The 23,785-nt window shown below is 43.0% G+C and overlaps 1 protein-coding gene across 12 annotated transcripts in view; it reads right to left on the reverse strand.

Annotated features, from left to right (window-relative positions):
• Positions 1-463: 463 nt before the first annotated feature.
• The window catches only part of CSNK1G3 (casein kinase 1 gamma 3), a 135,060-nt gene continuing 111,738 nt past the window's right edge, over positions 464-23,785 (reverse strand). For 5 of the 12 annotated variants that reach the window (XM_062189248.1, XM_062189246.1, XM_062189244.1 and 2 more), the window contains 3 exons: positions 16,010-16,116; positions 15,459-15,482; positions 464-6,811 (listed from right to left, as the gene is read on the reverse strand). In XM_062189248.1, the coding sequence (XP_062045232.1) occupies positions 6,757-6,811; positions 15,459-15,482; positions 16,010-16,116 (186 nt within the window). In that variant the 3' untranslated portion in view covers positions 464-6,756. The remainder of the gene's footprint in view (positions 6,812-15,458; positions 15,483-16,009; positions 16,117-23,785) is intronic. The other 7 variants (XM_062189250.1, XM_062189254.1, XM_062189253.1 and 4 more) reach the window with 3 other exon arrangements.

The following is a 23,785-nucleotide window of genomic DNA, read 5'->3' on the forward strand; positions in this document are numbered from 1 at the left end:
CAATGTGTTAGAATTAGTGTCCAAATATTTTAAACAGGTGGAAGTGGCAGCAACATTTAGCAGGCCTTATCCTTGTGTGGAAGAACAGAAGCACCGTATGAGAAAGCAAGGAGTTGCTCAATTACTTTGTTAGCAGGGTAATGGTAAAAGGAACCTTGAACTGAGAGCTATTATAACATCACTGTCAATACTCAGACCACATGGAGGGTAGGCACCGTCTCCAACTTGAGGTGAGAAGGCTGAGGCCATGGCCAGTAACTTACATAGTTTCTCCCTCAAACATCTCAATTTTTCCACGGTGGACAAGAACAGAGGTTGGCAAACCATCACTGTAGACTGGATCCCGCTCATCTATCCCATGAGCTAAGAAGGATGTTGATGTTTTAAAATGGCTCAAAATATCAAAAGAATACAGTTCAGAACACAGAAAAATTATATGAAATTCAGTGTCCACAAATAAAAATTTTATTGGAACACAGCCATGCTCATCTGTTTACATATTATGTATGGCTGCTTTCATGCTACAAAAGCAGAGTGGAAGAGTTGTGACAGAGACCACATGTGGCACTTCGATTGCTTCTCACTGCTGTTCAACACCATAAACCTCAGTAATGGTAACTTAACAGTATTTCAAGTGACACACATATTGTCATAGATATTTTATTATTATTTTTTATTACTAGTGCATATTCATCATGTCAAAAAGTAAAGAAAAGTGAACTTTGAGTGTTGCGCATTTAAGGCACAGTGGAGTGTGGATCTTTTTGTTACACAATTACATGGCAAAGCATTGTATTTATTATGCAATGATACTTCAGCTGTGCTAAAATAGATTTCAACATTGGCAGAATAAGCACTCATCACAATATTCCTAGCTCACAGGAAAGCAACAGTCAGAGCAGTTAGAAAATGAAAATACCTCATCACAGGAGAATTTATTCACACACACAAAAACATCATTAAGGGTGTAATCAAAGTTAACTTTCCAAGCGGCTTGTTAGCCAAGGGAGGAATGCTGCTTACTGACAGGTGAGTCAGGGTTAACTGAATTGTTTGACAGCAGCTTGTCAGCAAGAACCATTGGCTGGGAGGCCTGAGGACATGGAGGTGTCACCAACAGTCAACTAAAAATACGGAAAATGAGTTTGCCTGTGCTTGGCTTTTGATGACTCAACAGAGGTTACCCAGTCTTATCTGAGAAGTCAATGCTAAGGCTGCAGTGACCCAAGAATTAGCTTTTGAGAACAGTCTGCACGGAACAATTACAGGTACGAAAATTTTCAGAGAAGTTGAGGAAAACACCAATTCATTAGAACCTGAAGTGGAATCTGCTACGATGTACTGTAACGGATGATGGCAAAGATATATATGGATTAAAACAGCAGCTTAGTTTTGACAGACTGTGAAAACAGATGTGTAAGGTTGATGGCTGCACATCAACAGGTACTTGTTTATCAGCAGGGACTTTGTGGAAAACATTTCAATCAAGTTAACGGAACTAATAAACTCAATGGTGAATCTCATCCCCTCTACAGGTTTATTAAATATTGCCAGAACAGCCTGCACAACTACATAGCAGTTTGATGGCAGTGGAGTTTAGATGCAACTTTTTGAGCTCAGAACAAGACTGAAATGTCTCTTAATGAAAGAATGGCCTTCAATGACCATTAACGAACACCTTTAGAAATTAGCTGATACTGAAGGCTTGATAATGTATGTCTCTTTAAAAATTTGAGGCTATAATCACAAGGCTAAACAGCACATGTATGTTCAACTTACAATGCAACAAAATCATTTTAAGGGCAACTGATGTTGTTTAAATCACAAGTCATGTCAAGCTGGCTTACATACTTCCATGCTGTCAAGTTAAAAGAAGACCTACACTCACACATATTTCCAGTGACTATATTTTCTACATCCAACTACAATTCCAGCTGCACTTATGAACCTCAATCCAAGTACACAGAAAGTTTCCATATTTCAAAACCTATCCAGCTGTACAATCAAGAAGCATCCACCTAACCCTGAACAGGAAATGACTAACCTATAACGTGAGGATATGCTAAAGAGTAAATACCAAGAGCAGAACCTAATAGAATTCTACAAATACACTGCAAATGATGACTCGGCTCAAAAGCACATGCTTAAGAACTGACAGTATTTGGTGGTATCTATCTGTGTGAAAACATATTTTCAATGATGAATTATGTAAAATCACATTGCAGTTAATAGATGAACATTTGCAATCAATTTTACTTAATTAAGTAAAATATTACTCCTTCAAAATAATTCTGTTCTCATCATTAGTAGTCCTGCATTACAAGACAAATTTAAATTCAGTTTGAATGCATCAGCAGAGTATTTGTGGGAACTTGTTTTCCCTAAGTGTAAACCCTTCCATCCTCATACTGTTAATATCATAGGAACCCTGTCTTCCTGGTAACAGCATCTGGGCCCACTAAGCCTGACCTGCACCCCCAAAAATGTCTGGCAGCCCCAGACTAGAAAACAGCAGCAGCATTTTCCCCTTCAAAGAACGGCACAACACCACTATGACCAACTGTTCCAGCAAAGTTATTTTCATATCCCATCAAGATTACCTAGCATTCTTCTCTAATCTTGTCTTTGGTTATAATCCATGAATTCTTATGAAGTAAATTTCCTAAGAGCGCTACTATGGGTGTGCATTAGAACTGGGCAGCCAGCACCATGGCTCACTAGGCTAATCCTCCGCCTGTGGCGCCGGCACCCCGGGGTTCTAGTCCCGGTCGGGGCGCTGGATTCTGTCCCAGTTGCTCCTCTTCCAGTCCAGCTCTCTGCTGTGGCCAGGGAGGGCAGTGGAGGATGGCCCAGGTGCTTGGGCCCTGCACCCGCATGGGAGACCAGGGGGAAGCAACTGACTCCTGGTTTCGGATCAGCGCGCCGGCCATAGCAGCCATTTTTGGGGTGAACCAATGGAAGGAAGACATTTCTGTCTCTAACTCTGCCTGTCAAAAAAAAAAGGGGGGGGGGGCAGAGAAGAAACCAGATACACTGAATAACAGTGAAACTTTGTCATTCCACTTCTTTGTACTCTGGTCAGAAAAAAAAAATCACTGCTTTTTAACTCTGTTAACCCAATTCTATCACCAGAACCCTGGAAAGCTAAACAAAAAAGCACACCAAGCAGGGATCTTTATAACTTTTCACCTAAGCACAAAACACGTTTCAAATTTACACATTCACCACATAAATGATTTCATATAATGTATTAATACTTAGAAAATTCCCAATATTTTCTATTTAAAATAAGGTTCAGCATTTTGATACATTTTTTCCCAGCACAAAAGTGAAAAGCCATTGATTTTGCCTCTAGTAGTTCACTATCTTTCTCACAACAGTGTCTTCATTTCCTTCTGCTTAATCCTCTTTCTCACTCATTTCTCAGGGTGATCAAAGTGGACGTAGGTTTGAGGGCCAGCCACCAAGAGACCAGCACTCCCTTGTCCACAGCAATGAGCACAGGGTAGGCAGCAAGTGAAGAAATGGGGAAATAAAGGCAGTCCTGGGATTCTGCTGCAACTGTTGAGGAAAATGGCCCTTTGTCTGTGCTGAGGTTACTAAGAGGGTACAGTGGGAGTCTCAAGCCATCACAAAAGGGGAGTGTGCCTGAAATAAGACAGCGGGGTGAACAAAAGACCAAGAGATATGCACCTTCCCGCTCTCAACACCAGCATGAAGCACACAGAATCCAGTGCTAGCACTGCACCTGGCAGTTAAGCAAGCTCATCTGCACTACTCCTGCTTAAGCCAGGCTGCTGTTCTGTCACTTGTAATTCACTCAGGCTGCAAGCCCAATCCTAAGGGAGGTTTTCCCAGAGAGGGCCTTTCAATGGTACGCATAATCTCCAGATCCTCCGCCCGCCTCTCACGGACTGCAGCGGTTACTGGATCCACTGCTCCTGGGCCGGGTGCTTGCTGCTGTACCTCCTCTTACCTGTAGCACACTTCAGCAAGCTGAGCGCCACTAACGCCATTTTGTAGAACCTCTTACAGCCCCTAGCGCGGTGACAACCTGAGGAACACTGTCGGCAATGGTTTCCAGTCATTCCTGAAGCTGGATTAATAATGCTAAATTTCTGAGAACATAGTCTGATTCCACTTTCATGGAGGAATAAACAATTCTTTTTTTCTTAGTTTATTAGAAGAGATTATTGTTAGTCAATTGCTGTACTAAGTAGTTCAGAGAAGTATTAAAAAAAGTTTAAAGACAAAGAAAGCTTAGATCCTTCCTGGTGTGTGCTCTTTACAACTACGTCCAACAAAGAAAACAAAAACAACAAATGAAAAGTATATCCTTTTAGTTCTGCTTCTCACATACAACAGATGGGATTCGTCTTAAATTACTGAGTGGCATTATTTTACCCATGACTAGAGGAAAGGGGAAAAAGCAAGTTTAAAAAAACTACCTTTATTTTTTATTTCTTTTTTTTTTTTTCAGTTACATATTTTTAAACAGGGATGTGTTTCATTATTCAGACATTCAGGCAATGTTGACTTCATTAGTGTTGACAGAAAAGAAGCATAAAAATGCAAAACATTGTTGGCTTAACCTGAACATACCTGCATTACCTATTATTGACCAGTTTGTGCTGCCGAAAGACTGACTCCTTGGCATTAAAATGGAGCACTTAAAAATATTGCTAAAAAGCAAATGTCTACACACTGGTCATTGCAGCAAATAAGGGTATTTATACTTTTAAAATATTTTAAGTCCATAATTGGATTAATATACACACCTTCTTATGTATAAGGAGTTCAGATCATATAAACACTGTACAGTCCAAAAAACCTTACTGAGGATAAAACTAAATAGGCTTATGATAAGAAATACACATATCGCATGTATTTACAAATATCATAGACACACACATTTGGTCAAATACTGTAAAGAAAGAAGTGGTTTCACATTATAATGGCCAAAACATCCATCTACCTTGCTCCAAGCAAACAAAAATAAAAACTCAGTATACAGCTCCTGTAGTTTAAGTTATCATGACAGTATATAAATAGGATGAAACTGCTGACCAAATTATACAGCAAATGTTTTCGAGGCTGAGTGCAGGTCTTTGAAATCAAGAAAAGGTCATTCGTCGGCATCAGAGCAACAAGATACACAACGTCCTGATTGGTGATGGGTGCCTAATTCTTCAAAAACAACGCACTGAACTTCTGGCTAAAAAGAAAAATAAATTACAAAGTATAATTAAATCCATGTAAATGTAATAGTAAAGTAAAAATTGTGGATTTCTTTTCCTTTAATACGCATTTTAAATGTTACCTTGAGACAATAAAAATAAATACGCACACCTGGAGACATGCGCTTAGAGACAAAGAGAGCAGGCGACAATTTATAAATGAAGGGTGCACACGAGACTTGAGCAATGTAATTATCTTTCCAGCCAGATGTATTGTTTTAACCCTTCTTGAAAATCCTGGCTAGGACAAAAGTACACCTGTGTCTTTATGGCTTAAAACAAAGCAGACTTGAAAGGTGGAATGGGCTTCCTTCTTCACAGAACTGTCACTCTACTCATATGCAGGCACTTCGAAAGACTGCAAAAGACTAGGAGCCAAGCACCTGACCCATCCTCTCCACGCGTTCTTCAACCACGGAAACCTCGCTAAGCAATAGGAGCATTCCGGGGAACCAGCAGAGCTGAACGCAAGACACCAACACGCACAGAGGGCAATCGAGGGACCCAGTTTTTATTGCTGGGGGCCTTTGTATCAAAGAGAAAAATAACCGATAACAGACACGGCCGCCTGCACGGCCACATCTCTGGGCAGGGCAGGGGAGGTCCGGCGCTAGGCCAGGCTCAGCCTCACTCGGTGGGGCCGCATGCTCAGGTCTTCTCCATAGTGTAGCTTGTGTTTTTCTGAAAACTTCAACACACATCACATCTCCAAGTATTCACTTCTTGCTGTCTGACACACACTATTATCTGGAAGCATAAAGATAACATTTTACAAATATTTTGCGTTTGAAAAAAGACTCAATCTTGCCGCTTCTGCCACAGGGGGCTGCGCACGGCCCAGGGCGCGCTCTCTGGACCCAGGGCGCTCTCTCAGGACCCAGGGCACTCTCTCAGGACCCAGGGCGCTCTCTCTGGGCCACGGGCGCTCTCCTCCAGACCCAGGGCACTCTCTCTGGGCCGCGGGCGCTCTCCTGTGGACCCAGGGCACTCTTCTGTAGACAGGGCGCTCTCTCCAGACCCAAGGCGCTCTCTCTGGGCCGCGGGTGCTCTCTCTCCGGACCCAGGGCGCTCTCCTGCGGACCACGGGCGGTGCCTGCACCGGGACTTCACAGAGGGCATCAGTCTGACCTGCGAGGGATGCAGGTGTCACAACACAGGAGCAGCTGGGCTTGTCTGCTGTGCCGTCCTCAGGGAGGAAGCCCTCTGTGAGGGGCTCCTACCGAAGCCATAAAGCCCAGATCCAGGACACACCTGGCCTGTGAAGAAAGTTCCGCACGAGCGCATCTGGACACCACCTCACTGGTCCGCTCCACTCACCGATGGGCAAAGCGCTCGTGTTTCCACAAAACTTTAAAGCTTCCATAAAATTAGAAAAAAAAAAAAAATGGATGTAAGACAAGCACAAAGTGAAGTCTGGGATAGGACGCCTCCGTCTCCAGGAGTGAGTCTTGAGAACCGTGGGCACTGCAGCGATGATTCCGTCAGACCAGACGGCGGGGAGACGGGTCCGCGGCCAGGGTCACTTGTGGCGCTGGATGGTTTTCCTTTTCCTTCGTTTGAAGAAACAGCAGCACCTGCAGGGGAGGGAGACAGTCCTTTTATTACAGAAGCACGGGGGCGGCACGGGGTCTGGGCAAATCTACCGCGTTCACGTCCAGGGCCACCCAAAGCAGCAGGCTAGGGCAAGGCACCCAGCACACAGCCGGCTGATTAGTACTGTTAGAGTCCATGAGCATGCGTCTCGGTTAGCGCAAAACATCCTACCTACCACCCGAGGCAAACATGAAATTCAGACGGAAGCAGCCTAAGTCTGGGCACCAGCTGACCCAGCCTGTCCCTAGGAGGCTCAGGAACTGCTCCTGGGCCAGTGCCTCCGCACTGCCAGACAGGCTACTCCACTGTGAACTGCTGAAACCACAGGGAGAGGCAGCCATGACCCTAATGCCGGGGGAGGAGGCGCTACTTCCACTGAAAACCCGCGCAGTTTCTAAACATACAGAGAGCGCCAAAGTGTACCTGCCAACAGCCATCTTTCATCACATTTACAGACAAGAAGTGAGACAGGGCCTGCACCTGCGGGATCAACCACCCTAGCAGCAACCTCCTCAGACACGGCTTCCGCACTGAGCATGCACGAAGGCTTCCCGTGGACAGGGCACCCCAGGCAGCAAGCCCAGTGCCTGTTCCCACGGCATTGGCACTGCCAGGGCTCTGAGTCATCCAGCAGCAACCTTGGGGTGAGGAATACGTGGGCAACCGTGAAGCTCCATGAACTTCACCTCGCCAAGGTACACACCAGAAAACTGCAGTCACCACCCAGGCCAGGCCCACGAGCCGAGCTACCGCTGTACACGGGACTCCAGGCACGACCGATTAGTCCTGATGTTTAACTGTCAGCTACCTAACACAAGAGTGCGCCCAAGAGTTCATGGAAGAACAAAGTTAAAGGATAAGCTTATTTTGGTGCATAAGGATTTTGAAGTCCAAGCACAAACTTTTCATAATACACATCTCCCATGAACTTTCTGAGGTTCGTACTCTCCCCAGTACATAGGTTTTCTTCAATGAAAAAGCAAAGCAAAACATTACTCAAGAGAAATTACTGAGATAAAAAAACTTTAAAATGAACTTTTCAATTAAAAATCCAAAAGAGAAACAAGAAAACAAAACAAAGAAAACAAAACAAGGAAACAAGAAAAGAGAACAAAACAAGAAAAACTGTTAAATTAAAGAAACATCAACTAGCTGGAATTTTAAGTGTAAGAACCTGGTCACAGTATAGTGAAAATTCATTATTAAAGTTACTGAATAATTCTCTCTGTTCCTCTACATTATCTCTTGCCTTTTCAAATTCCAGTTTGTTCTCTTAAAATTTTTCTACTAAAAAGATGTTTTATGTTCTATTAAAGGCATGGAAAATGTATGCTGTAAAAAAACTATGCTTGGATCTCAAAAATTCTTGTAGCAAAATAAACTTACCTTTTAATTCATGCAAATGTAATTTTTAGACTGTGTTTGAATTTAAAGGGACTCGATCATTAAGAATGACTTCTAAATTTTCTTCAGTTTCACATAAACAGTTGGCATGGCTTTCTGTGTTCAGTAATATCTATGCTATTGAAGGAAAGGCTATTTAGGAAATGGTAAGAACTCAATTATCAGAACTGAAAGCCAGACTGGAAAGCTAAACTAAGCAACTTTTGTTGTGGGATATGGAGGCCTTGAGCCTGTACATGTCTGACTACAGTATTTGCAAATTCAAGGGTGCCTGCTATTACAGTGACTACCACCAGAGGGTAGCATTGGTTTAGGCACTATGAATTCACACAAATAAGACAACAAATTCTCTCCAAATATGTACTTAGTAAATTGATAATTAACCTTGCAGCTAATATAATGCATTTTTTAAAAAAACATTTACTTGAAAGGTAGAGTTACAGAGAGAGAGAGAGAGAGAGAGAGAGAGAGAGGAGAGAGGAGAGAGGGAGAGACAGAGAAAGATCTTCCATCTGCTAGTTCATTCACCAAATAGCCCCAACAGCCAGGGCTGAGCTATGCTGAAGCCAAGAACCAGGAACTCCATCCAGGTCTCCCACGTGGGTGCAAGGGCCCAAGCACTTGGGCCATCTTCCTCTGCAATCCCAGGTGCATTAGTAGGAAGCTGGATTGGAATTGGAGCAGCTGGGACAAAGACTGGTGCCCCTATGAGGCTCTAGCATTGCAGGCCACGACTTAACCCACTGTGCCACCATATCAGCCCTGCCGCTAATTTAAGATGAGATTAACTACCAAAACAAATAATGTATGGTCTCAGTGATCAATTAGTACAGTCTCCCATTAACTGTCCTGTCCTGAGCACTCCATCTGCAACTGCTGCTCCCACACAGCTGCTGCGTCCCACTGCTGTCTTTGTTTACTCCTCTCACTTCTTGCCACACTGAAATTCTTCTACTCTACAGCCACAAACCCTCATGAAGCGTCACCACATGGGGACTTCCGTGCCCGTGTGAGGCTTGTTTGCAATAATAAATGGCTTGCGCCAGACACTAACAGGGCCTGGATGGCACTGGCAGGCAGCACTGCCCTGAACACATGGCTGCTCGTCAGTCCCCCACTTCCCTAGCTCCATCGGGGCCTCCGTGCTGGATGCCCAGGGCTGAGTACTGCGCACACGGAGTGAACCCAAGCCTTCAGTTTACCTGAGGGCAAGTGAGCGTGCAGAAAAGCACAATGTAATTTTACACCGGTACAACTTGGGGGGCAAAAAAAGGCCCTCAACAGTTACTGATCCTAACTCCTGTAAATGATAGCAGGGCTTCCAGGAACAAGCACACACAGCGGTTCACACACTGTGTGCAAGTTATCAATAAATCCAATCAGCTGGTCTGAGAAAATGATGGCCACTTACAAAAATGTTCAATACCTTGCTACTCACGACGTAGTGGCCTGGTTTTCTGACAAGCTAGTTCATACTCATGTGACGTCTCTTCAATCCAGCCTACTGACATGACCCTGGGGAAAGCAATTACACTCACCAGATACTGAAGTCATGTTCTTGTCTACACATCTTTTCTTGTGGCTCTTTCTCTATTATTCCTTTCATGGCTCCAGGGAGCCAATGTGCTCTCCCGAGTCAGGTCCTCACTTCGACAAGATCTTTCAGTAGCTAGTCTAGAGGTCATGAGCTAAGTGTCTATCCCAGAATCCTCTGAGAATAAATGTTACATTCTGTTCTTGTTGAACCCTAAGGTCGTTTCTTTAAGTACTGTTAGGCAGGAAACAGGAAACCATAACCAAAGTCTTGAACCATGCAGACAACACTCACGTTAAGGGCCAAGACGGCTAAGGCCATTTTGCCTTTATTCAGTATCTTTTTCTTCACCTGTGATCTGACACCCTCCTGCATATGTCACACTGGCTCACGCCTCAACTGAGAGACTCTGGGGCCTCCCCAACCCTCCCTTCTCAGATCTCCACAACCCAGCCTCTCCGGCCAGCCGACGAGTACAAAGAGAACACGCTTCTGTGACATCTAATCTTTAATTCTTTGACAAAGCATTTTCCTCTTAAAATGTACACCAGAAATACAATTTCGTATCTCTGGATTTTGACTTTAAGAATGAGTAAGGAAGAGCAAGATCAGCCACCTACCTACACCAGGTGGGGACCTGTGAACCCACCTCATCACCAGCTTCCTCCCCTCAAGTCTCAAAAGGACCAGCAGTTTTGCCGTCTTCTCACGCCGGCTTAGCTTAGAGCTTTCCAACTTGACCTCTAGCACTGCTGACAGCCTCCTAACAGACTTCCAGTCTCCTACATCTCTCCATCTGCCATCCAAACTGAAATGCAGTCACATCCTTTTCCTCTCACATCTCATCAACTGTTTTCCTACAGCTAAAGCACTGAGTCCACACAGCTATTAAAAATCTGGCTCCCAACCTACTTCCTCTCAGTGGCATCCTCCATTAGACTTCCTTGCCAGACAGCCCACACTACAGTCGAGAGAAGGAGAAGAGAACAGGAGGAGGAGGCAATGGCAGCAGGAGGGAGGGAGGGAGGGAAAGAAACAGAAACCAGCCAAAGTACCTGGGGCTTGTGCTGTGGTACAGCAGGTCAAGCCGCTGCCTGTGACACAGGCGTCCCGCACCGGAGCACCAGCTCACCTTGCTCTTTCTTACTAACGTGCCTGGGAAGGCAGAAGACGGCCCATGTGGTTGGGCCCCTCCAGCAACACGGGACCTGGATGCAGTTCTAGGCTCCTGGCTTCAGTCTGGCCAAGCCGTAGCCACGGCAGCCATTTGGAGAGTGAACTAGCAGATGGAAGATAGACTCTCTCTCTGTCTCATCCTCTCTCTGTTACTCTGCCTTTTAAATAAAAAAAAAAAAAAATCTTAAAAAAAAAAGTAAACTGGCGCCATGGCTGTGGCACAGTAGGTTAGGAACAGGTTACAACTGCGGCACCCAGGATGGCTCCCAGCTTCAGCCCGGCCCATTTTGGGAATGGATCAGTAGTACATGGGAGCTCTCTCTAGGTCTCTGTCCCTGCTTCTCTGTCTCTCACATAAGTAAACAAAAATCTTAAATAAATAAACTAAAGGAAGCTTTGTTACCTAAATTTCTAGAAAGAATGATGTTAGTACTATCATTTCTATAACTTGTTTTGAAATAAAATTTTCAGCTACTGTGAACAAAAAAGACAAAATCTCATTATTAATGAAGGGGCCATTCTACACATGGGGAAGAGAATATTTTCCATCATCTGGAAACTAAATATAACCTTACTTCAAAAGGTTCATGGAGGGGCCAGCACTATGGCATAGCGGGTGAAGCCGCCGCCTGCAGTGCCAGAATCCCATATAGGCACCAGTTTGAGTACCAGTGCTCCACTTCCAATCCAACTCGCTGCTATGGCCTGGAAAAGTAGTAGAAGAGGGACAAAGTCCTTGGGCCCCTGCACCCACATGGGAGACCCAGTGGAAGCTCCTGGCTCCTCGCTTGAGATCAGCACAGCTCCGGACAATGCAGCCAGTTGGGAAGTGAACCAGCGGATGGAAGACCTCTCTCTCTGCCTCTCCTTCTCTCTCTGTGTATCTCTGACTTTCAAATAAATAAATAAATCTTTTAAAAAAAAGTTCATGGAAAATGGAATTATAAGTTTATTTTGATGTAAAATGTTTTTGAAATACATGTTTATGAGGGGTCTCCAGACTTCACAGAAAATGTAATTTTTAAATATTTATGTAATTGAAAGGCAGTTACAGAGAAGGAAAGGAATCCTTGGGGAGAGACCTTCCATCTGCTGGTTCATTCTCCAAATGGCATCCAGAGTTGAGATAGGCTGAAGCCAGGACCCTAGAACTCCATCCTGGTCTCTTACGTGGGAGGGGCCTCAAGCACTTGGGCCATCCTCCAGTGCCTTTCTAGGTTCATCAGGGAGCAGCTGGATCAGAAATGGGGCAGCCGAGACTTGAAAGGGCACTCATATGGAATGACAGAATTGGCTTAATCTACTGTGCCATGATGCTAGTCCCAGAAAATGCATATTACAAAAAAAAAAAAAAAAAAAAACTATGCATGGATTTTGCACTAAAATAAACTTATCCTCTAATTCTACTTTTCCATGAACTTTTTGAAGTACGCTAATATTTACTCTAGTGAGGAACTAGTCTTAAAAACTTGAGGATACTGGCCGGCGCCGTGGCTCAACAGGCTAATCCTCCGCCTAGCGGCGCCAGCACACCAGGTTCTAGTCCCGGTCGGGGCGCCGGATTCTGTCCCAGTTACCCCTCTTCCAGGCCAGCTCTCTGCTATGGCCTGGGAGTGCAGTGGAGGATGGCCCAAGTGCTTGGGCCCTGCACCCCATGGGAGACCAGGAGATGCACCTGGTTCCTGCCTTCAGATCAGCGCGGTGCGCCGGCCGCAGCGGCCATTGGAAGGTGAACCAATGGAAAAGGAAGACCTTTCTCTCTGTCTCTCTCTCTCTCACTGTCCACACTCTGCCTGTCAAAACAAAACAAAACAAAACAAAACTTGAGGATACTAAAGTATCTATCAGAGAATATTTATTTTTTTAAAGATTTTATTCCTTTATTTGTAAGGTAGAGTTACAAGAAGAAAAAGATAAAGAGATCTTCCCTCTGCTGGTTTACTCCACAAATGGCCACAATGGTGGGGCTGGGCCAGGAGGAAACCAGGAGCCACGAACTCCATTCTGGTCTCCCACATAGGTGGCAGGGGTCCACGTACTTGGGCCACCTTCTGCTACTTTCCACAAGCACATTAGCAGGAAGCTAAATGGGCAGTGGAACAGCTGGGACTCAAACCAGCTCTCCTTTGGGATGCCAGTAGTGCAGGTGGCAGCTGAACCCACTGTGCCACAACAGTGGCCCCGCGTATGTTCTAATTAACGGGTGACCTATCAGAGATGGTGGCCAGCCAGGGCTATGGAGAGCTCAAGGGGAAAGAAGTGCCAAAGGACAATGCTGAGCACGTCCACTGGTGGCAGACCCGAGAGCAACAGAGGCGACTCAGAGAAAAGTCTTTGAGTCATAGACTAAAAGGAACACAATGATGAACTTTTAGGAGTGTTCCTAATGTTCCTAAATAATCGCTCTAAGATACAGCCTCAGTCATAAAATTCACACTTTAAATTATACAAGCCCGTGCTGTTCCACATACTCAGTATCTAACTTCAAAACCTTCGTATCACCTGTAGAGAAAGTCTACGATTTCCTAGCAGTCACTCCCAGCGTCCTCTCCTGCCAGCATCACTCATCTGCGTTTTGTGCCTCTGTATTCGCGTATTCTGGACATCTCATCCACATGGAATCACATAACATTTGTGTCTGCGTCTTTCATTTACCCTAACATTCTCAATTTCACTTCGGATAATCTATGGAATATAGGGACCAGAATGGAGACTGAGGCTGGGAAAGCCAGGCAGGGCTGCACTCTGTCACAGTGGGCCTTGGTGCTATACCAGGCAGGAGAGGTTCATCCCTACACAAACAGCCTTCCCATCCTCCACCACTTACAAATAGAGATACAAACCCATAAAAATACTTACCCACACCCACCCCAACTGCACACAACTATGCCATTCTCCAAAGCCACCGCCACAAAACATTCTCTGATCACCTGGGCCATGTGGGAATCTTTATCCTTGCAAATTCTAACAGGTTTGGTTAATACCTGTTTGGTAGTATCTATGGTATGCTGGGAGATGCTAATGATCTGCAGCCTCCCCTGTTGGTTTGTATCTACTTAAGAGCAAGGGCTCTATGAGATATTTCTGAGTATCTCATATGGATGGATTCTGAATGAGCAGATGGATGAATGTAGTAGTCTGGACTGAGGGTAATCTTGAAAAGGAGGTGAGCACAGCACAGCCAGTGAAAACACAGGATACTGGCAGGGAATGGGAGGAACATGGAAGGGAGACGGCACCGGCAGGTGGGCACAAGGAAACAAGGAGGCGTTTGCTAAGTGCTACTGAGAACTGCCAGGCACCAGGCAGAACACCGGAGCTTTGTCACACCTCACTTCCTGTTCTCAACAACTTACTGAGGAAGGCCACAAAGACGTGCAGAAGCGACATTCGACAACCGATGTTGGGCACAAAGAGCACATGCTTTCAGAGCCGTCTAGGACTGCACTGAGACTTACAAGAACACACAAGCCACTCTGCCTTATTCTTCAATTAAAAACACACAAGTACATAGCTGACTGATGATACAGGTGCTTCAAAAACCTTGTGGGAATGGAACTAAAAGGTAAGTTCATCTTGGTGCAAAAAGTTTGGAAACCTATGCATAGCTTTTTCCTAACATACATTTTCCAAGAACTTTCTGAAGCACCCTTATTCTCAAATATACTAAGTCACATCATCAATAAATTCTACAGTGAAAACTGACTTAAATGGATCCTTGTTCACTGCTCTTCAAGAAGCATCCACAAAAGTTTCCTCATTTTGCACTGAACAAATAAGCATTATTTGGGAAATTACAGCTAAGGTTCCTTTTCAATCTGAGCAAGAGGTTTCAAAATTGACTATCAAGGCAACTTCCTTTATGCCAAGGTTGACTGAAAAGTTGTTCTGAAACTGACAGAAGTATTTTAAACACTGTAACACAACTAAAAACATATGTCAAAAATTAATCTACATTCAATATTACTTCTACTAATATTATTTTCCCTAAAATCTATAATTAACATAAGCTATTTGGATGGTGATTTTTTTATGTTTCTTCTATATTTTATCATAAAATGTTATCAGTGTTGTACTTAATGGCAATGATAATTGGTTAGTAAATGAAATATTGTTTTAGTGATACTACAGAGGAGTGGACTGCTGTACGTTCTTAATAATAAACAGGAAAAAAGAAAACTTAACTCAAAAATATGTTTCTGTTTAAAATAACAAACAAAAACCCTGTGTTACAAAACAAATGCACAAGCAGGATTGGCATATTATCTACTCGGTTAGAAAATGTCCCCAAATCTACAGCATTTTAAGCAAAAAAAGTTGCAGCAGGCAAAACGGCTCCTTAATTACGTCTTGCTTTTCAGACTAATGTTAATGACATCAAATACATTTAGTAACTTTTACCAATTATAATTTTTATGTTGAATGGTTTGTTTTTAAAAGCCACAAAATGATGCTGTGTCTTTGAAATGAAAATCAACGGAGCTATTTCTGCCTGCCTACACTTGAAAACTCACCACATGTTCAACACTTTCTGGCAGCTATACACAAAAACAAAAGAAAGCAAAACACAAGAAAACAAAGAGAGAGACAAAGAGAGAGAGAGATCATCAGAAACAGCCCATATTGAAATTATTACATTGTTTTTCATGCTTAATTTTTTCCAAGCAACATAATTTGAATTTTTAAAAATTAAATTTAAACTAATATTTAACCATGCAGCATTGTATAAGATTAGCAATTATTCTTATGTTTATGGGGGAACAATTATCATCAACAACACAGCAAGAACTTTCATGCACTAATACTCCTAAGAGATCAAAAGCTAAACTATGCTGTTAATTCTAAACAAGAATTTGAACCCAGGTCTAAAATAACTCTTTGTATTGTTAAAGTAGTAACTGAAACAGAACTAGTTAGTCATTACAACAATTCAGCACACTACTTTGTTTTGCATGCAACGATTTCATGAAAAAAAAAAAAAATTCCTGCAATAATTTTAAGTGACCAGAAATCTGAAACATGCGCAGTTTAAGTAGAAAACATTAGTAAAAAAAGCAAAACATACTTAGTTTCATCCATCACTTCTACTTCTGTAGGGGCTGTGATGGGCGCATTTGAACGTCCAGCAGTAGGGTCATCTGTATTTAACTCTCCGTTTGTAGAACTTACAACCTGTAAAGAAAAGGAATTGTACATATATAGGTACACACATTACACACATACATATACAAACTAAGTCAGAGGATATACAATAATAAACAAAATTAAATATTTAAATTAGAGAGTTAATATAATCAATACAAAATAATTAGTAGGTAGTTGTTCATAACTGAATATAATAATAGTGCTAATATGTACTTTTTGACTTACTTCCTTTCTTGGAATTTCTGTCTTTTGTCCCCTCTCCTAGTTTTTACAGGCAACGCTCCTACTTGCTTCTCAGCCAGCTCTCCTCTGTGTACCCTCCTATGTCGCTTTCTTGCCACATCATGAACTAGTTCCCTGGAAACTGTAAGGTTGCTCCTCCCGAGTGATGCTTCACTTGCAGCTACGTCATGCTCAGGTCTCCATTTCATACTGCTCACCTAAACCAATGGCAATGTGCTCCTCTGCCCAGTTTTTCAAGAACTCATTGTGATTCCTCTTTGACTGTAACTGCACATCTAAACCATCAGCAGGTCAGTTAAATTTTCATATCTAATCAGTTTCCATCTCTGTTATTACTAAATCCAGGTCACCACAAATCTTCAGTAAGTAACAACGACAAACTATCAATTCCAACTTTCACCTGCTGCCCTGCCTCTATTCCAAAATGTATTTTCCACACAGCAACCAGGGTGCTCCTTTGGGTATAATTCCCTGCTTAATGCCTTCCAGCTATTGGTTTCCATTTCATTTACAGTAACAATTCACACTCCCAACTCCAAATGACAAAGCCCCTAATGCCTGCCAACCTCTCTGACATGCTTCACCTCCCCCTCAGGGCACCAACCTCTATCCCATACATCAAGCATCTTCTCACCTTATGGCCTTGGCAGTCTATATCAAAATCCTCAAGGAAAACTGAACTAAAAGTTAAGTTTCCTTGGGTGCAAAATACTAGGAATCTTGAAACAACTCATGGAAAATGTAAATTATGAAAAATATGCATGGATTTCAATTTTTTTGCATCAAAATTTTTTTAAAAAAATTGAATTATTCGAAAAGTCAGCATTAAAGAGAAGGAGATGCAGCATCCCATGTGGGTGCCAGTTCAGGTGCTGGCTGATCCAGTTCCCTGATAACACATCTGGGAAAAGCAGCTAAAGATGGTCCAAGCGCTTGGGCCCCTGCCACTCACATGGGAGACCCTGATAAACTTCCTGGCTTTGGCCTAGCCCAGCCTTGGCTGTTGCAGCCATTTGGGGAATGAACCAGCAATGGAAGATCTCTCCTTCTGCTCTCACTCTCTCTATAGCTCTTTCAAATAAATAAATCTTTTTTTTTTTTTTTTTTAAGAAAATGTTACTTTTCCCATGGTTTCTATGCCAGTTAAAGCTCTAGCACCTTCCCAGAATCCAGGCTCCAAATCTAAGGAGTCTTTTTAAATTTTTTAATATTTATTTATTTGTTTGACAGAGTTACAGAGGAGAGTCAGAGGCAGAGAGAGAAGGAGGAAGGAAGGGAGAGACAGAGGAAGCGAGTGGGCGGGCATCTTTCATCTATGACTTCACTCCCCAAATGCCTGCAACAACCAGGGCTGTGCCAGGCCCAAGCCAGGAACTTCATCTGGGTCTCTCACATGGGTATAGGAGTCCAAGGAGCTGGGGTCTCTTCCGCTGCCTTCCCAGGAGTTTTAGCAAAGAACTGGATTGGAAGTGGAGCAGCCAGGACCCAAACTGGCTTCCCTATGGGATATTGGCACTGCCAGTGGCAGCTTAACCTGCCTATGCCACAGCACTGGCCTCCAAAAACAGTCTTTGATGCTGTCTGCTATAGTTGATATAAGAACTGGCCACCAAACTCATACAGCAGCTTAATCCTCAAAATCATAAATTAATGATACCAAGAGGACAGAAAATCCAGTGTCAGTGTTTCAAGGAAGGTTCTCTGGGAAGAAATTAAAGTTAGGTCAGCTGAATAGAGTGGCCCCCCAATTGAGTCCTGGTGGATTTAAAAGGAGGGATAAACCAGGAAAGCACAGAGACAGAAACATCTGCTATCTCTTGCCCTACGATGCCCTGTGGGCCTCAGGATTCTATTAGCAAGAACACCATCACCCGAGTGCCAGCCAGTGAGGCCTGCCTGATCCTGGACTGAGAACCCTCAGAACCCGAACAACAGCAAACATCCTCTCTTTATGAAGTCGGCCTGCCTCGGGCATTTCATTATAGAAATGAAGAGCTAATATAACTCCCCCACCTTTTTCTACAAGAAAAAAGGTTACTATCACGAAGGCATGGACACCAAAGTCAGAGAGCTAACTACTAGACCTGTGAGTATTATTTACAGAGCGTCATGTATCTTCATTCAAAAGTTCTTAGCAGGCACTGTTCCGGGCCCCCGGAACACCAGAGTAAACATGACAAACATCCTGTGCTTGAGGACCTGGTGATATTCTAGTATGAACCAACAGGCCACTCTCCCCCGTCCAAAGGAAAGCAACTGGAAAACTAGAAACTAACCAGTGTATTTGGGAAATTCAGGAATTATGAAAATCCAGTTTGCTATCTCTACATGGAATATCAACTTCGAAATGAACCCTGTATTCATCCCTACAGCTGAAGACATGCCAAACTGTTTATCAACTACAGAGGCAACCCAGGGAAAGCTCACTTAATCTAAGCCCGCCTCCCTGTCTGAGGGGCCTCATGTTCCCACTTCTGTCATTTTACTGACTCTGAGTGAACTGGTCTCTCTATGTTTCTCTCTCTTTCTGGTAACATTTAAAAACAATTATTTTTTGTAATTCTTCAGCATAATTTAGGTCTTTGCTCTTTCCTAGCTCTCGCCGGCACAGTGCCTCTACAAGAGAGAGGCAAAGCAGCTCCCAGAGCAGCTCCTGCCACCGTCCCCTCAGGGGGACGTTCAGCATTTCAGTTCTCGCAGGGTCTCTGGCCCTCAATGGCTGAAGGTCTCTGGCCCTCAATGGCTCCAACATGTTTTCCCTGTAGGCAGCTAACCGAAAACTGAAAACCCAGGTACTCTACATTCCAACCACGAGATCTACATATTTTTCAACAATATTAACTACCTAAACTTTGTAGTTGGATAATTCGTTCACAGAGGAAGCCTTTTCATGCTGGCTTGGATAAACTTTCTATTGCTGAAATGTTGCAAGTCTCATTGTAACTGCCAGACCAAAGCAGACCAGGAGAAGCAGCATCTTTACTTTGTAATATTTTGCAGAGTTCCCAAAATTCCTTCCCCCTTCCCAGACCAAGCAGGGGCCAGAGTGGCAGAGTGAGAACAAGACAGACCTGGTAACAAAGACCCCGCACTACTGTTACCCTCCCTCAAGTCTGCCAGCTCCACACCATGATGTGAGTGTGGTATGGCATTAAAACTGTGTCACCTAAAATGAGTGGTCGCTTTGTAAAGGAGAAATGAAAACGTCTTATTGTAAATAATATGTCACTATACTCCTGGAAGTCTAAATACATCAATCAAGCAAATACAGTCGGCCCTTCTTACCTAGGGGTTTCCCATCCATGGATTTAACTGATAAAAGATTCAGGAAAAAAAAATCTCTGTGCATATTGAGTGTGCAGACTTTTTTCTTGTTATTCCCTAAATAACACAGTGTTGTTAACTGCAGCATTTACACTGTATTAGGTATTGAAGTAACCTAGAGAAAACCTAAAAGTTGATGGAGGGTGTACAGAGCTTACACACAAGCACTTCACTATCTGTGAGACGTGAGTGTGTGCAGTTGGATCCCTGGGCCGTGTGCTGGGGTGGGGCACTCTGGAACAGAAATAGAGGAATAACTGCAAATATCAATTGTTTTTATAAGTCATGCTCTAAAGAATGCTGCTTCTTTTGTGATATTCCTAAAACTCCAACTTGACCTAGGATAAGGCAATCTCTGAAATAGTGGTTATTCATCAGGATCATTCCTTTAATGAAAGGATATGAAAAATGACAGATAATCTGAGGTTTCACATTTGAAAATTATCAGTCAGGTGTTTTACACGATTCGTGCTGCTCTTGAAAAAATTTCTTTTGACATTTCCAATTTGTCAAGAAACTCAGCAGTTCTTATTTTAACAAGTAAAAAAAGGAAGGAAAAAAAAAAAAGCAGCCAGGCTCCAGTTATCTGATCAGAGTTGAAGATGAGGGACTGGGAACACAGCCCACAGGTAAGGGAGGGAGATACCCAGTAGTTCATGTAACAGATGCTTGTCCAATCTAATTTTGCAATAATTCCCTCTCGCAGACTTTTGACTAAACATAAAACACAGCATCTTTGTAGTCAATAGATTTTAAAGGCTAATTAGCATATTTTCCGGATTTAATGAATTCACACAAATCAGGTGACTACCTTCCTAGTCTCTATTTGATTTCCTGTGAGTGTAACAACCTAGGCATAGCAGAGGCTCCATTAAGTCACCAGATCTCTAACTCTTCCATAAATACACTGGAAACATTAAAACATCATGCATTTTATTTACATACTCAGCTCTTTCTCAAAGAGATCTATATGAAAGCACGTTAACAAATGAGATAGAGTTGAAAGAGTAATTTTCACAATTTACTGGACCTGTGCCATGGTACCAAGGTACTTTATGAAATAAACTTTCTTAAACATTCCACAGATGATAGCAAGAGTTATTTAACTGATGTTCTTGATATTCCAGAAGATGACCCTAAGCACAGAGATTAACCCAGATGGATGTTCAACTGAACTTCCGTGTATAGAAGAACTGATTAGAATTCTGTTTTCTTTGAGCATTCCAATCCTTGAAGACGGGAATCTAATGCTATCATAAAAGAGTATCAAAACAAACTCACAATACTGATCTCTCCCTGGGCAAGGAATTTCCTAAAGTACACTGAAGGAAGTGGACCGGAAATCATTTCTGCAGTAACGGCAAGCAGCTACACTCCTTCCACAACCTCTCTTCTGCACATTACAGCACCCCCAGAAGAGTAGGAACAATAGGATGTACCCATTTTGTTCCTTGTTAGTAACTCGTCAGTTTCCAGAGACTGGACAGAGAAGACTACAGGCAGTTCTAGAAATGGTCTGGAAAAGTCAGCATTCACAGTGGGCACGACCGTGGGAACTGATACAGATGTGGCCTCCATCAGTACACCTCTATGAACCACATACTCTCCTTACCACTCAAGATACTTGTCTAATCCTTTTCCTAATAACACCACCTGTATTTGTATTTCTGATGCTCTCCTGCATAAAATATCACACTGTGTGCTACAACAGCTAACGATATCCTTTGGTTTCCCCAACAGTGCCTGGCAGCACCTGTCTTGCACAACCTGCGACTGCCCTTTTTGCCCTCCTGCCACTCACTCTCAGTCACGTGATGCCCTAGATTCACACCACAGGCTGCCCAAACTCACGAGATCTCCCAACAACAAGCAGGTGTGCAAGGTGCCATGCACAACCGTTCTTCAGTAGCGTCTGTAATAACTGCCCCCTTCCCTCTGCCTCCGGAGCTGCCGCTCAGCTTCATGGATCAGACCTGCAGTGGGCACTGAGTTCAGCCGCCGTGTGCTGCAGGGGAGTGCGCAGCTGCGATGGAATGAGAGGTTACACTGTCTGCTTCCAGCGCGATCCCAAAACCAAATTTTGGATATACTGATTTGCTAGGCAGAAATACACCAAAAAGGAGAACAACTGAACTCTTCCTTTCTCCTCAGCCCCTACAGACAACTGAACTCTACCTTCCGATGATTCTTCACGCCTTTTCACCTCTCTTCATCTCCACCACCCATCCTTCCTCCCCAGCTCCAGGCCCGAGACTCTGCCACACTCTCTCCCTCCAGTCCAGTCTATAGCACAGTCCTCACAAACGTTAAACCAATCAAGTCTGCCTCCTAATTCTCTTGGTGGCTCCACAATATCCTCAGCACAAAGTCCAAATTTAATAACAAGACCTACTGGATCCTTCATGACCTGCACCCTGCCTGGTGCTCAGTGCCATTTCTCAGCACACACCGGCATTCCTGAATTCCACCTTGTGCGTGCTCTCTTCCCTGCCTGGGACACTCCTCTCTGGTCTCCTGTCTTCTTCACTGATCACTATCTATAGATTCTTCAAGCCTCAATTTAGAGAACACTTTTTCCAGGAAATCTTGATCCTTTAAACCCTGCTTAGGTTCTCTTCCTGTAGATTCTCCTAGCACCCTGTGCAATCCCCACTTATCCTGGTGCCTGTCTATCAGCCTTCTCTACTGATAAAAAGCACCATGAAAAGAGTCATTAAAGCTCTCTGTTCTTTCATTTAAAGAACCGACAACACTGCATCTTGCTCCTGGTAAACTTTTAACATATAGATAATTGCTCAATAACGAATGGCTAAGAATCTTAATGTGGTGTTTCTAAGTTTCTCAGGCAATTTGTCAGCATTGATTCTAAAGGGAACCACAGAGGGGCACACACAATGCCCCTAGGTTTTTCCAAAACACAATCACTCATTCAAATATCATTCTTAGTCTTCTAGTGGGAAAGATCAACAGATGTGTAGCTGTATCCTTCCGGCTAATGAATTAACATGATTTCACTACAGAGATAAAATTAAATTAGAAAGATTCCATTTGGCAATGCCTTCTTTTGGCTATGTCTGTATACTTTACTTACCAGAGATGAAGAAAAACATTAGACAGACTCTTTAAAATTTGCAAAAGCAATAAATTCTACTTATCTAGCACTTCATAAGGACCAGGCTCTAAGCTAATGCTTCTTTAAAACACTGAGTTTTCACAAACCACAGTTTAATGATAAATCATCTAAAACACAGGACTTTAATTCCAATCTGACCGTGGAGCTTATGCTCTGAAGCACAGCCTCACTGACTGGGCAGTCTGTGTGTGCTCTGCTAGCTCTGCAAAGGCAAGGAGTTCAAATCCAAACTCTGCTTCTCAGCTGCTACTCAAAGCTCAGGTGAAATCACAAACACCTGAGGACCTCGTGTAGTCTGAAAGGGCAAGAGATTTCATCCTGCACGTCAACTCCAACTAGCCTGCAATGCTTTCTAGTGCTGGACTGAGAGAAAAATCAGGTCCACAGAAAGAAGGAAACAACACATGAGGGACAGACACATGCCACAGGCACACAGAGCCTCACTGCAGGCATCTGCAGGTTCTGTATCTGAGGATCACAGATCTGCATCACACCTTACTAACCGCTAGCTACCTATTTTGATAATATGCCCTTAATATTTGTTGAGAATATTTTTAATTGCCATATAAAGTATCAGTATCTATTTCCTGCAAAGCCAATGCTTGGAGTCCTTTAACAGGCAAATTGCTCTAATTCTTTCATGATGTAATAAGGTCGTTTATCTCTCATTTTTATCATACATGTAAAATGATAGAACATACTGTTTTCCTTTGTTCTGTTTTAACTATAGTATTCAATTATAATCACATTAGCTCACATTTCAGCTAATTTTCTTTCCTTTTATTAGTTTAAATTTGTAATTTCATTAGTTAAATTATACAAGAGTTATAATTTCTCACGTAACTCTGAAAGTATGTAGGATATAAATTATAAATGAATTCAGTCCTTATTTTGAATTGGTACAAGATTCACGCATGATCCTACTTAGTAAATTTTTCATGAAAATAAAACTATTTTAATATCCATCAGATCAAGTCAGTTAATATTTTGAGATAG

This window comes from Lepus europaeus, chromosome 4, assembly GCF_033115175.1.
Source record: "Lepus europaeus isolate LE1 chromosome 4, mLepTim1.pri, whole genome shotgun sequence".
Classification (NCBI taxonomy): Eukaryota; Metazoa; Chordata; class Mammalia; order Lagomorpha; family Leporidae; genus Lepus; species Lepus europaeus.